Source organism: Petromyzon marinus, chromosome 83 (genome assembly GCF_048934315.1).
Source record: "Petromyzon marinus isolate PM22_M1 ecotype Great Lakes invasive population chromosome 83, UKy_Petmar_22M1.pri1.0, whole genome shotgun sequence".
NCBI classification, from domain to species: domain Eukaryota; kingdom Metazoa; phylum Chordata; class Hyperoartia; order Petromyzontiformes; family Petromyzontidae; genus Petromyzon; species Petromyzon marinus.
In genome coordinates, this window is record NC_133748.1 from 3,634,991 (window position 1) to 3,650,314 (window position 15,324).

The following is a 15,324-nucleotide window of genomic DNA, read 5'->3' on the forward strand; positions in this document are numbered from 1 at the left end:
AGATAATGCCGCTCGACTGATTCAGAGTGAGGCCTCTGCTGTCAAATCAAAGCCGGTCATGAGAACACTGCCCAGGTATGGGAAACTCTCCACTCTCTCCACAACTGCCCCATCACCAATTGGGAGTTGTGGGGGTGGAGTGTCCAATGGTACAAAATACCCAGGCAGGTGCTTAGTTTTGGTGGGGCTGATTGTAAGGCCCCATCTCTTAGTGGCACGCTCTAGGTTCAGCAGCAGCACCTCCAACGCCTCCCCTGAGTGAGCAGCAATCACCATATCATCAGCATACGTAACATGGTTGACCAATAGAGAGCCATCCCTCAACCACAGTCACACACACACACACTCACACAGTCACACACACACACACTCACACACTCTCTCACACACACTAACACACTCACTCATACAGCCACACAAACACAATGGTGTCGTTGGTGTGGATACAGTTGTATTATTAGAGAGTAACTGAGTTAAGTTTCCACAACTTTTCTTACTTAGCCAGGCCCAAACACCACGATGGTAAAGAAACAAACCCCGGAACTACAGTGCATCACTCACACCAACACCATCTATACTGACTCGACTGACTAGACCGACTAGACCATCCAGACCATCTAGACCATTTATACCATCTAGACCATCTTCACCGTCTAAACCAACGAGACCATCGAGACCATATAGACAGTCTTCACCGATTAGACCCTCTCCACCGACGAGATCGTCTAGACCATCTACACCATCTACACCGTCTATACCAACTAGACCATCTACACTGTCTAGACCATCTAGACCATCTAGACCACCTCGACAGTCTTCACCGTCTAGACCATCTACACCATCTAGACCAACTAGACAGTTTTCACCGATTAGACCCTCTTCACCAACGAGATCGTCTAGACCATCTACACCTTCTACACCGTCTATACCAACTAGACCATCTACACTGTCTAGACCGACTAGACCAACTAGACCATCTTCACTGTCTAGACCATCTACACCATCTACATCGTCTATTCCAACAAGACCATCTACATTGTCTAGACCGACTAGACCATCCAGACCATCTAGACCATTTATACCATCTAGACCATCTACACCGTCTATACCAACTAGACCATCTACACCGTCTAAACCAACGAGACCATCTAGACCAACTAGACAGTCTCGACTAAGTAGACCATCTAGACTAACTCGACCGTCGAGACCATCTAGACCGACGAGACCGTCTAGACCAACTAAAGGAGAGAGAGGAAGAAGAGGTACGAGAGGATTGAGAGGAAACGGAAGAAGCAAAGGAAGGAGATGAAGGAGAGGAATGAGAGGAAGCAGAGGAATGAGAGGCAGGAGACGAATGAGAGGAAGGAGCGTAATGATAGGCAGGAGGAGGCAGAGGAGCTGCTACCTCACCGTAGCCGACGGTGCCAATGGGAGGTTTCTGAATCCTCGCACTGCTTAGCCAGCCAAGCTGAGCGCGCACGCTGCCCTCTCAGCGCTGCCCTCTCAGCGCTGCCCTCTCAGCGCTGCCCTCTCAGCGCTGCCCTCTCAGCACTGCCCTCTCAGCGCTGCCCTCTCAGCGCTGCCCTCTCAGCGCTGCCCTCTCAGCGCTGCCCTCTCAGCGCTGCCCTCTCAGCGCTGCCCTCTCAGCGCTGCCCTCTCAGCGCTGCCCTCTCAGCACTGCCCTCTCAGCGCTGCCCTCTCAGCGCTGCCCTCTCAGCGCTGCCCTCTCAGCGCTGCCCTCTCAGCACTGCCCTCTCAGCGCCGCCCTCTCAGCGCTGCCCTCTCAGCGCTGCCCTCTCAGCGCTGCCCTCTCAGCGCTGCCCTCTCAGCGCTGCCCTCTCAACAATCCCCCCACCCTCTCACTGCCCTCCTCCTCCTCCTCCTGCCGTCTACTTCTTGTCGAAGAGGTCCACCACCACCTTGGTGATGGCTGCCCCGGCTGTCCCCACGATGAGCTTAGCTGCAGGACCCAGCCCAGCCGATCCTACAGGGGGCAGGGGGAGGGGAGGGGCAGGGGGGAGAGAGAGAGGGGGGGGAGGGTAGCAGAGGGACGGGGGGGGGTGGAGAGGGTGAAGGGAGTGAAGGGAGGAGAGAGGAGCGGAGAGAGGGGACAAAGGGGGCGAGGACGGAAAGGAGGTGAGCGAGAAGAGGAGGAGGGAAGGGGTGGTTAACATCTCGCCAATACGGCAATCCAGAGGCTACCTGGGGGACCTTTGTGTCTCTGAGTGTGTGTACATTAGCAAGAACTTGCCCCTACAGCCCTACGAGAGGCTACCTGGGGTTACCTTTGTAATTGTGTACAATAGCAAGGACTTGCCCCTGCAGCCCTGCTAGAGGCTACCTGGGAGTATCATTGTCTCTGTGTCTACTCTACTCGCTATTGCTAACAGCACTTGTCCCTTTAGCCCTACGAGAGGCTACCTGGGGTGCCTTTGCCTTTGTGTCTAATCCACTACACCCTACTACTAACAGCACTTACCACATTGCATCCCTACGAGAGGCTACCTGGGGTACCTTTGCCTTTGTGTCTAATCCACTTCTCCCTACTACTAACAGCACTTACCACCTTGCATCCCTGCAAGAGGCTACCTTGGGGTACCTTTGTCTCTGTGTCTACCCTATTCGCTATTACTAACAGCACTTGCCCTATTGACCAACTAGAGGTTACCTGGGGGACCTTGTATGCGTCTCTGAGTGTGTGGGTAGTCCGGCAAAAACAACCCCCTACCTCCTCTGTGCGGGACGGTAATGCTGTGGTGAGCATGGGGTAACGGCCAATCCCAAAATCGGCAATGCCCCTCATGGCAATTATAGCCACCACAGCGGCTAATGGGGGCTCTGGACGGGTGCAAGATGCTGGTACCCCCTCCACCTTCAATTCAAGTACCACAAACACACGGGATAGAAATCTAGCTAAGCTTGTGCTGGAGGCCCCCGGGGGGATTGTTGTCTAAGATGTCTCCTGGCCAAACCCCACTTGACGGAGCCAAGAGACTGAACCCGGCACCCTCGGGGTTCCTCCAGAAACGACAAAAAAACACTGACGGTGGCCATGTAGAATGTTCGAACACTCACTGTGAAAGAGAGGTTGCCACTCCTCTGTCAGGAGCTGGACACGTACTGCCTGGATCTATACAGCATTCAGAAAGCCCAGTCACCGTGAAGAGTGGCAGTCTTCTACTCAAGACAGGATACTGCCAAACAACTGGGAGTGGCTCTTTTTCTGAAGAAAATAATGAGTGGGGTGTGATGTGTGGGAAGCTGTAAGCCCCAGGCTACTGTGGACTTACCTCCCGATCAACAAGAGATGAGGAATGGTGGTAGTAGTTGCTCACGCCCCCAGCGAAGATGACCATCTTAGGAAGGATGCAGGCATGACTGATGAGTCAGATGCCATCTATGAGCTCCTGTCACAGGTGCTAGCTAAAGTGGCCCCTCGGGATAGAGTCATCCTGTTGGGTGACGTTAATGTTCGAGTGACACCTGGGCTGGAGTGATTGGAAGGCATGTGCCAAATCAGCTCAGTAACAACAGTAGGGGGCTGATCCGGCATCAACACATCCACACAACATCATGGATTCACGCCAGGTCCAAGCAAGAACATCTGCTGGACTACATAGTGACAGAAAAGTGGATGTGGACCCATGTCCTTGACACCAGGTCCTACCGTGGAGCTGATATGCCCACTGACCATCGGCTTGTCATCTGTAAGGCGCCTGCCATTCTTCCACTCTGGTGGTGGGTGTCCATCTAGGACCCCATTCAAACCCACAGTGACTTGATCTCAGCTAGCTGATGAAAGTCAGCAGCGAAAATGTCATCCTCGCTTGCAGCTGGGGTTTGCATCATGTCCCCTCCTCCTGAAGCCAAGGGGAAATGGCCAAGGTTTAGGACTGTGGTTCACGCAGCTGCAATGGCTGCTTAGGGTACACGGTCCAGACCTCCCTAGAGACCTTGGCTGATGGAGGAGGTGTTCCGGCTGGCTGAGAAAGAGCAAAAAGCCCACACCTACTGTCTAAAGCATCCCACGTCGGAGAATGAGGAGGCATACCACAGCTTTCGCTCGGAGGTTCGAAGATGCGTGCGACGCCGCAAGGATGAGTGGTGATCGTTGGTTGCTGAGGAGATGAAGTCTGCCTCAGTAGCCCGTGATCATAAATCACTCTTTAACTCCATCAAAAAGTAACTTGCAGTACCACACCTATCACTATCCTTAAGGGAATGAACAGTGATATGATCTCCAACCACCAGGAACAAGGTTGCAGGTTTGCTGAACAGTTCTGTGAGATCCTGGGGGAAAGGAAATCCTTCAGTCCAAAAAACATCATGGGGCAAAGTGGAATGACCCTGCTGAGCCTGCTGTGCCTCAAATGTTGTAAAAGTAGTCACTTCCTGTGAGTGTCTGGCTGAGGTGCCATCTTTTGAGGAAGTACGGAAGGCGATCCAGAGTCTGAAACCAGAAAAAGCGCTGGGAGGAGATGATCTCCCAAGCAAAATGCTGAGGGAATGTGGCGTTGGTGTGCAGACTACCCTGCATAACATCATAATAACAGCTTGGACCACTTGACGGGTTCCACAAGATATTAAGGATGCCTTGGTGGTCCCACTCGTTAAGGTGGGGGGACTGCACAGACTGTAACAACTACAGGGGCATCTCCCTCCTCAGTGTACCGAGAAAGGTCCTGGCAAGGATTATTCAACATCGACTTGCAAGGCACGCTGAGAGGCCTGCAGAGCTCCAATGTGGTTGTGTTCCAGGGTGGTCTTGTACAGATGCCATATATTCTTTTTGTTTTCTGCAGCAGGGGTTTAGGGAATTCCAACAGGACCTACATCTCTGCTTTATTGACCTGGTCAAGGCCTATGATGCCATCAATAGGCCTGGGCTGTGGGTTGTTCTCCGTGCTTTTGGAGTCCCTAACTCTCTGCTCACATTCATTAAGGACCTTCATGTTGGTGGGCAGGCCCGGTTAAAGCTATGTGCCTGGGAATCGGAGCCATTCCTTGTTCACCTTGGGGTGCACAACATCTTTTTCGAAAACGTAATTCGAGAAGCCTCCCATGGCTGTACTGGAGGAATCTCAATCTGGTACAAATGCAATGGGAGGCTGATGAATGCCCAGGTGCATTCTAGAGATGGGTCCCTATTGGTCCACCATGTTATGTATGCCAATGATGTTTTGGTGATTGCTGTTCAGTCAGAGGAGGAGTTAGAGGTGCTGCTGCTAGACCTGGAGCATGCCACTAAGGGGTGGGGTCTTGCCATCAGCCCCACAAAAACTAAGCACCTGCCTGGGTATTTTGTACCATCAAAAACTCCACCCCCGAAACTCCACATTAGTGATGGGCAGTTGTGAAGAGTGTGGAGAGTTTTACATACCTGGGCAGTGTGCTTATGACCAGCTTTGGTTTGACAGCAGAGGTCTCACTCCGAATTAGTCGAGCGGCATTATCTTTTCATCAGCTATATAACGCTGTGTGGAAGCTACCTGGTCTGTTGCTCCACACGAAGCTTCAGGTCTTCTCGGCCACGGTCATGCCCTCCCTTCTCTACGCTTGCGAAACGTGGACCCGCCTAATGGAACATCTTCACCGGTTAGAAACGTTCAGGCTGTCCTATCTACGATCCGTCCCGGGTTTAACCAGGCTGGATTGCCTGAGGAGCTCACAAAACCTTCAAATATCTCGACGAAGTCCTATCAGTGAGCTCCTCCAGCAGGCAAGGCTACGTCTTGATCGAGGCTACCTGGGAGTACCTTTGTTTCCGTCTCTCCTCTACTCGCTACTACTCACAGTACTTGCCCCCTAACAGCCCTGCTATAGGCTAACTGGGAGTACTCGCTACTACAACAGCACTTGCCGCTACAGCCCTGCTAGAGGCTAACTGGGAGTGACTTTGTCGCTGCGTCTCCTCTACTCGCTACTAACTCACAGCACTTGCCCCCTAACAGCCCTGGCCAGAAGCCCTCCACTCCAAGGCCCTGCCTCCGTACCGATGGACTGCAGCGTGGCCACGACCCCTCCGGCCACCACCCCTCCTCCGTTGGCTGTCGCTGCCCACGTCATGAGTGAGGCGGCCATGGAGCCGGCTGTGATCCCTACGGCGGTGAAGCCCGCGGCTGTTATTACCACTGGGGTCAGAACAACTGCGGCCACTGGCTCACAACAACCACAAGCATGAGAACAACAAAAAAAATAACAACAGTGAGGAGGGAGGAGGCTAGCCGACAACAACAACTATGATAACAAAAACACCGTCACACAAATGATTACGTGAATGTATGGCGTCGCAGCAGCATCACGCACAGCCTAACACAGCAAAATATACAGCATCACGCACAGCATCACGCACAGCATCACACACAGCATCAGACACAGCCTAACACAGCATCACACAGAATCATACAAAGCTTCACACAGCCTCACAAAGCATTGCACATAACCACACACTACACACAAAGACACAGCATCACACAGCATGACACACAGCATGACACAAAGCATGACCATCACACACCGCATCACACAGCATCACACCGCATCACCATCATACAACATCACACAGCACCACACAGCATGACACACAGCATCACCATCACACACCGCATCACACACAGCATCACACCGCATCACCATCATACACAGCAAAACACAGCATCACCATCACACAGCATCACACACAGCATCACCATCACACAGCATCACACGCAACATCACAATCGCACAGCATTACACACAGCATCACGAACAGCATCACCATCACACAGCATCACACGCAACATCACAATCACACCGCATCACACACAGCATCACCATCACACAGCATCACACACAACATAACAATCACACAGCATTACACACAGCATCACACACAGCATAACCATCACACACAGCATCACACACAGCATCACCATCACACAGCATCACACACAGCATCACCATCACGCACAGCATCATACAGCATTACCATCACACACAGCATCACCATCACACACAGCATCATACAGCATCACCATCACACACAGCATCACAGACGATCACCATCACACAGCATGACACATCACTATCACACACCGCATTGCACACATCACACCGCATCACACACAGCGTCACCATCATACAGCATCACACACAGCATCACCATCACAGCATTACACAGCAACAGCATCACACACAGCATCGTACAGCATCACCATCACACACAGCAACACACACAGCATCACAAACGATCACCATCACACACCGTCGTCACAACACCAGCGATCACGTGGAAGCGTGGTAACGTCATCGCTCACCTCCTCCGATTGCCATGACGCCAACCTCTGTGTGGGGGTTACACAGAGCGGTTAGTTCTACATACTGACACACACACGTGTATATATATACCACACTACACACTACATAAGAATAGGTTGTTCCCATTCTGACAATACAACAGGAGGTGTTAAGATGTCAAAACAACAAACAGGAACGTTTGCAAGGAATCAAGTCTGCATTAACCACACACAGTACTTGTCTCAACCAGTGGTAGACCAGTGCTGTTCGCCTTCTGGCCTCATCTGATCTAACAATGGTTGAGACGATGCTCTAAAGAAAGCTGTCTCTGTTTGTGGACCAACCATTTTCAAAGACAATGCCACATTTTACCAAAGCATGTTTTTCTCTGCATGAGCACCACAAGTAATACTATACACTACTACACTACTATATACTATTACACTGTTATATACTACTCCACACTGCACTACTATATACTACTAACCGATATGTAATGGGTTCAACTGAGTCGCAAACGTAGACTTTGGAGGCAACACATTTATTCAGTTCCAACACACGGGGTAACTTCCCCTTAACAGAATAACAACCTATGGTGGTGACCACCAGGCTAACTACACTAGTTACTACACTAGCTACTACACTAGTTAGTACACTAGTTACTACACTAGCTACTACACTAGTTACTACACTAGCTACTACACTAGTCACTACACTAGTTACTACACTAGCTACTACACTAGTTACTACACTAGTTACTACACTAGTTACTACACTAGTTACTACACTAGCTACTACCCTAGTCACTACACTAGTTACTACACTAGCTACTACACTAGTTACTACACTAGTTACTACACTAGCTACTACACTAGTTACTACACTAGTTACTACACTAGTTACTACACTAGCTACTACACTAGTTACTACACTAGTTACTACACTAGCTACTACACTAGTTACTACACGAGCTACTACACTATTCACTACACTAGTTACTACACTAGCTACTACACTAGTTACTACACTAGCTACTACACTAGTCACTACACTAGTTACTACACTAGTTACTACACTAGTTACTACACTAACTACTACACTAGTTACTACACTAGTTAGTACACTAGTTACTACACTAGTTACACTAGTTACTAAACTAGTTACTACACTAGTTAGTACACTAGTTACTACACTAGCTACTACACTAGTTACTACACTAGTTACTACACTAGTTACTACACTAGTTAGTACACTAGTTACTACACTAGCTACTACACTAACTACTACACTAGTTACTACACTAACTACTACACAAGTTACTACACTAGTTACTACACTAGTTACTACACTAGCTACTACACTAGTTACTACACTAGCTACTACACTAGCTACTACACTAGTTACTACACTAGCTACTACACTAGTTACTACACTAGCTACTACACTAGTTACTACACTAGTTAGTACACTAGTTACTACACTAGCTACTACACTAGCTACTACACTAGTCACTACACTAGTTAGTACACTAGTTACTACACTAGTTACTACACTAGTTACCACACTAGTCACTACACTAGTTAGTACACTAGTCACTACACTAGTTAATACACTAGTTACTACACTAGTTACTACACTAGTTAGTACACTAGTTACTACACTAGTTACTACACTAGTTAGTACACTAGTTACTACACTAGCTACTACACTAGTTACTACACTAGTTACTACACTAGCTACTAAACTAGTTACTACACTAGCTACTACACTAGCTACTACATTAGTTAGTACACTAGTTACTACACTAGTTACTACACTAGTTACTACACTAGTTACTACACTAGTTACTACACTAGCTACTACACTAGTTACTACACTAGTTACTACACTAGTTACTACACTAGCTACTACACTAGTTACTACACTAGCTACTACACTAGCTACTACACTAGCTACTACACTAGTTACTAGACTAGTTACTACACTAGTTACTACACTAGCTACTACACTAGTTACTACACTAGTTACTACACTAGCTACTACACTAGTTAGTACACTAGTTACTACACTAGCTACTACACTAGTTACTACACTAGTTACTACACTAGTTACTACACTAGCTACTACACTAGCTACTACACTAGTTACTACACTAGTTACTACGTAACTGCGACTTCGGCCCGGGTCCACGAATTGGAGACTCGTTGAACGTAGAACGTCGATGAAGGTTTCTTCCAGGATGAACAACAACTCCGGTCCCTCTCGGGACCCGGCTGATATTCTCTGCAGCGTGGCCGGCACCGCCCTTGGCCACGACCACCTTCAAAAATCCTCAGGAAGGATCTGGGTCCCAGTCACGTGACCACTCCTAGCCCCCCTCTTGGGGCCCCTCTGTCAAATTAACCAATCACGTGTCCTCCCAGGTCAACCAGAGTGCCATGGCCTCACACAACCTTATCCGTCGGTCGGCACCCACACACCCTGTCCTGTAGGGTCGGCACTGCACTTAAAGCGTGGTGCCATCCAGCGCTATTATTCAGCACACACCGTGCTCCTCTTGGGCCGGTACTACACCCACATTATTGTGGTATCCGGCGATGTCGCTACACCACACGCTTTGCCCCTCAAGGGCCGGTACTGCACCCACAGCATGGTGACATCCAGCGATGTCACTACATATACACTACTACACTACTCTCTAATATTACACTGCTATATACTACTACATACACATATATACTACACTACAGACTACACTGCTACACACTATACTCCAGATTCGTTACATTACACTACTATACACGACTACACACTACACTACTATATACTACTAAACACTACACTAGTATAGACTACTATATATTACTACACACTACACTACTATATGCTACACGACTATACTATACACTACTATACTACTAAATACTACACTGCAATATACTACTCGACTACTATACACTACTACATACGCACACATACATGCTACACTATACACTACTATATGCTATATATTACTACACTACTATATACTACTACACTACTATATACTGCTACACACTATACCATATACAGTACTACACTACTATACACTATTATACACTACTAGATGCTATATTATATATTACTACATTAAACACTAATACATATTACACTACTATATACTGCTACACTATACTCTATGCGACACTACTATGCACTAGTATATACTAGTAGATACGACATTATACACTACAACACTATTTTATACTACTACACACTACGCTACTATATACTACTACTACACGCAACACTACTATAAACTACACTGTGAGGAAGCTACCATTCTTGGATGTTCTGTTTGAGAGGAGGTCCAATGGCTCTTTGGGACATTCTGTCTAAAGAAAGGCCACCCACACAGACTCGTATCTGAAGCCTGATACCCACCACCATCTGGCTCAGAAGAATTCCCTCATCAAAACACTACACCATAGGGCTAATTGCATCTCTAAATCAACACCACCTTGCCAATGAATTAGAACATGTACATCTGGCCCATAGGATGAATGGATACTCGGACCGTACTATCTGCAAAGCTGTTTCTCCTACCATGGAGAAACAACCTCTTGAGACTCCTACCAAAATATGGCCAAAATCTTAAACAAACACAAGATCCAGGTTCGATTCAGTACACTACACAAAATCCGTGATCTAATCCCATCTGTGAAGGATGTCATTTCTGACATGTAATATCCGGAAGTCTACAAACTAAGTTGCTCCTGTGGTGATTGTTACATTGGAGAAACGAAACGGCATGTGTCGGACCGTGTTTGCGAGCACAAGGCAGATCTGAAACACGGCAGAACCAATTCCTCCGCCGTGGCTGACCATTGCTATAACTCTGTGGGCTCTTATGATATTGTTTTTTTCCGAGACCAAGGTGCTCTGCAAACCTTCGGGCTACTATCAAAGGTTTGTTCATGAAGCCACCCAGATATATAAGCATAGACATAACTTCAACCGAGAAGATGGGTACAAATTGAGCAATCATCGGAAGGACGTTATTAACCAGGTAAAACCTTAACTGCTTCATAGTTTGCCTTCGTATCCGCATTGCCAGTTTCTTCAGCCTCCTACCCTCCAGTGCCGCTCACTTCCCAGACCCGACACTTTATTGTACTCGAGCTCGGGTTGGAGCTTGCACTTCCCGGCCCAGGTATTGTGTCGAGCTCGGGCTTGGGTTGGACTTCGCACATCGCCACTCCCCCTAGCCCACACCCGCACCCCCTCTATCTCTCCTCCCTGGCTCCTCCCCCCTTCTTACGTATATATAGCCTCGTGTCACAAGCAGCCTTCTTTTGCCCATTTCAACAATTTGTTTATTGTTGGGGTTGTTTCCAACTGATGAAGGGCACATGTGTTGCGCCCAAAACGTCGTGATTTAATTTAGTTGTTTTCAAAAAAAAATTGTTTTAATTTTTTCGTTTTTTTATTTTTACCCACGTGACTTTACCAAAAGAACCAAAGAGTATGGATCCTTGCAGTCACGAAAACTTCAAATCTAGAATTGCACACGATACTTGATACACTACACTATACACTATTATACATACTACACTACTATAAAAACTGCACTACTATACACACTCCACTATACAGGGACTCCTCTACTTTTGAAATAGTTGGGTTCCTGAGGTCTGTGTTCAAAAGTGGATTTGTTTGTAAGTCCAAACTAACTCCTGTCGATTCCTAACGTGTTGCACGGTGTGCACATTAAACACGGAAAATGGCTTTAGGAGTTGTATGATCTCCTGTAGATGTTGATGCCACTGGTTCTTTACGTTCTGCACATGTAGATACCACTGTTTCTTCATGTTGTGCAGATGTAAATACCACTGGTTCTTCATGTTCTGCAGATGTAGATGCCACTGGTTCTTCACGTTCTGCAGATGTAGATGCCACTGGTTCTTCAAGTTCTGTAGATGTAGATGCCACTGGTTCTGCATGTTCTGTAGATGTAGATGCCACTGATTCTTTACGTTCTGTAGATGTAGATGCCACTGGTTCTTCATGTTCTGTAGATTTAGATACCACTGGTTCTTCAAGTTCTGTAGATGTAGATGCCACTGGTTCTGCATGTTCTGTAGATGTAGATGCCACTGATTCTTTACGTTCTGTAGATGTAGATGCCACTGGTTCTTCAAGTTCTGTAGATGTAGATGCCACTTGTTCTGCATGTTATGTAGATGTAGATGCCACTGGTTCTGCATGTTCTGTAGATGTAAATGCCACTGATTCTTTACGTTCTGTAGATGTAGATGCTACTGGTTCTTCAAGTTCTGTAGATGTAGATGCCACTGGTTCTGCATGTTCTGCAGATGTAGATGCCACTGGTTCTTCACGTTCTGCAGATGTAGATGCCACTGGTTCTTCATGTTCTGTAGATTTAGATACCACTGGTTCTTCAAGTTCTATAGATGTAGATGCACTGATTCTTTACGTTCTGTAGATGTAGATGCCACTGGTTCTTCAAGTTCTGTAGATTTAGATACCACTGGTTCTTCAAGTTCTGTAGATGTAGATGCCACTGGTTCTGCATGTTCTGCAGATGTAGATGCCACTGGTTCCTCATGTTCTGTAGATTTAGATACCACTGGTTCTTCAAGTTCTGTAGATGTAGATGCCACTGGTTCTGCATGTTCTGTAGATGTAAATGCCACTGATTCTTTACGTTTTGTAGATGTAGATACCACTGGTTCTTCAAGTTCTGTAGATGTAGATGCCACTGGTTCTTCAAGTTCTGTAGATGTAGATGCCACTGGTTCTGCATGTTCTGTAGATGTAGATGCCACTGATTCTTTACGTTCTGTAGATGTAGATGCCACTGGTTCTTCAAGTTCTGTAGATGTAGATGCCACTTGTTCTGCATGTTATGTAGATGTAGATGCCACTGGTTCTGCATATTCTGTAGATGTAGATGCCACTGATTCTTTACGTTCTGTATATGTAGATGTCACTGGTTCTTCATGTTCTGTAGATTTAGATACCACTGGTTCTTCAAGTTCTGTAGATGTAGATGCCACTGGTTCTGCATGTTCTGCAGATGTAGATGCCACTGATTCTTTACGTTCTGTAGATGTAGATGCCACTGGTTCTTCAAGTTCTGTAGATGTAGATGCCACTGGTTCTTTACGTTCTGTAGATGTAGATGCCACTGATTCTTTACGTTCTGTAGATGTAGATGCCACTGGTTCTGCGTGTTCTGTAGATGTAGATGCCACTGATTCTTTACGTTCTGTAGATGTAGATGCCACTGATTCTTCAAGTTCTGTAGATGCCACTGATTCGTTACGTTCTGTATATGTAGATGCCACTGGTTCTGCATGTTCTATAGATGTAGATGCCACTGGTTCTTTACGTTCTGTAGATGTAGATGCCACTGGTTCTTCAAGTTCTGTAGATGTAGATGCCACTGGTTCTGCATGTTCTGTAGATGTAGATGCCACTGGTTCTGCATGTTCTGTAGATGTAGATGCCACTGGTTCTTCACGTTCTGTAGATGTAGATGCCACTGGTTCTTCAAGTTCTGTCGATGTAGATGCCACTGGTTCTGCATGTTCTGTAAATGAAGATGCCACTGGTTCTGCATGTTCGGTATTTATTGATGCCACTGGTTCTGCATGTTCTGTAAATGTAGATGCCACTGGTTCTTCAAGTTCTGTAGATGTATGCCTCTCGATCCAAACAGGCAACTGAACATTAGTACAGGTTTTTTCGTATCTCGGAAAGTTTGTAAGTCAAATGTTCGTAGGTAGAGGAGTCCCTGTACTCTACTATAATGCTATATACTACACTATACACTTCGATACACTACTACACACTACAATACTATACAACGCTATACACTATACTACTGTACATAACACTTTACACTCCACTACTGTACATAACACTATACACGACACTACTAAACGTGACGCTATACACTGCGCTCCTATAAACTATGTACGTGAATATATTACTATACACTCCTGCACTATACACTACACTATACACTACAATACCACTATATACTACACTGTTATATACTACTACAATATACTACACTTCTATACACTACACTCATATATTTGCTACTATAATGAACCAGGAGTGTCTGTGTGTCCCGCGTGTAACGTCACTCCACGTCGACCAGCCCCCTTCATTAATAATCATGAACAGGTTACATCCTCCAAAATGGACAACCCCCCGCCATTAATAATAATTAGCGGGTGACGTCACTCCACGTGGGGAGGCGAGGCGCCTCCTCCCCCTTCTCAGCGTCAACTTACAACCGTCACTACAAAGGCAGAACCCTGATGTCACGCGATCTCCGTAACGCTGTTGTTGAGACATGGAAGTAAGAAGGACGTCACGAAGAACAGGAGATTATAACCTTTAAATGAAGTAAGTCTGTGTCACCGCACCCTTACAAATTGCATACGAATTGATGCAATGAATATCACGTCGCGGTCTGATTTTCGCTTGTACGTTTCAGATTTACTGCAATACACTAGTCCTTGGACGTGTAAAAGGCTAGTATTACTACATGCTATTACACACTGCACTCCGATACACTACACTACTAAACACGACACTATACAATACTCTTTACTATTATACACTCATCTATATTAATATACACTACACTACTATGAAGAACACTATACACAATAATACACTACTATACACGAATACACACTACACTACTATACCCTACTATACCCTAAATAACTATTTCCTACACTACTATACACTGCTTCACAATACTACACACTAAACTACTACACACTATAACACGACAATGTACACTATACAATTATACAATTATACACTACACTAGTATACACTACACTATACACTATATTACTATACACGATGCTATACACTACAGCACTATACACTACACTACTATACATGAAACTATACACTACCCTAATATGCACTACACTATACACTACACTACTATACACAAAACTATACACTACACTACTATACACGACACTATACACTACATTACTATATACGAAAACT

General features: G+C 46.3%; 1 protein-coding gene across 2 annotated transcripts in view; it reads right to left on the minus strand.

Annotated features, from left to right (window-relative positions):
* Positions 1-429: 429 nt before the first annotated feature.
* LOC116937842 (interferon alpha-inducible protein 27, mitochondrial-like) overlaps positions 430-15,324 on the minus strand; it is a 33,886-nt gene continuing 18,991 nt past the window's right edge. For both annotated transcript variants that reach the window (XM_076057551.1, XM_076057550.1), the window contains 3 exons: positions 7,296-7,322; positions 5,994-6,155; positions 430-1,984 (listed from right to left, as the gene is read on the minus strand). In XM_076057551.1, the coding sequence (XP_075913666.1) occupies positions 1,890-1,984; positions 5,994-6,155; positions 7,296-7,311 (273 nt within the window). In that variant the 5' untranslated portion in view covers positions 7,312-7,322 and the 3' untranslated portion in view covers positions 430-1,889. The remainder of the gene's footprint in view (positions 1,985-5,993; positions 6,156-7,295; positions 7,323-15,324) is intronic.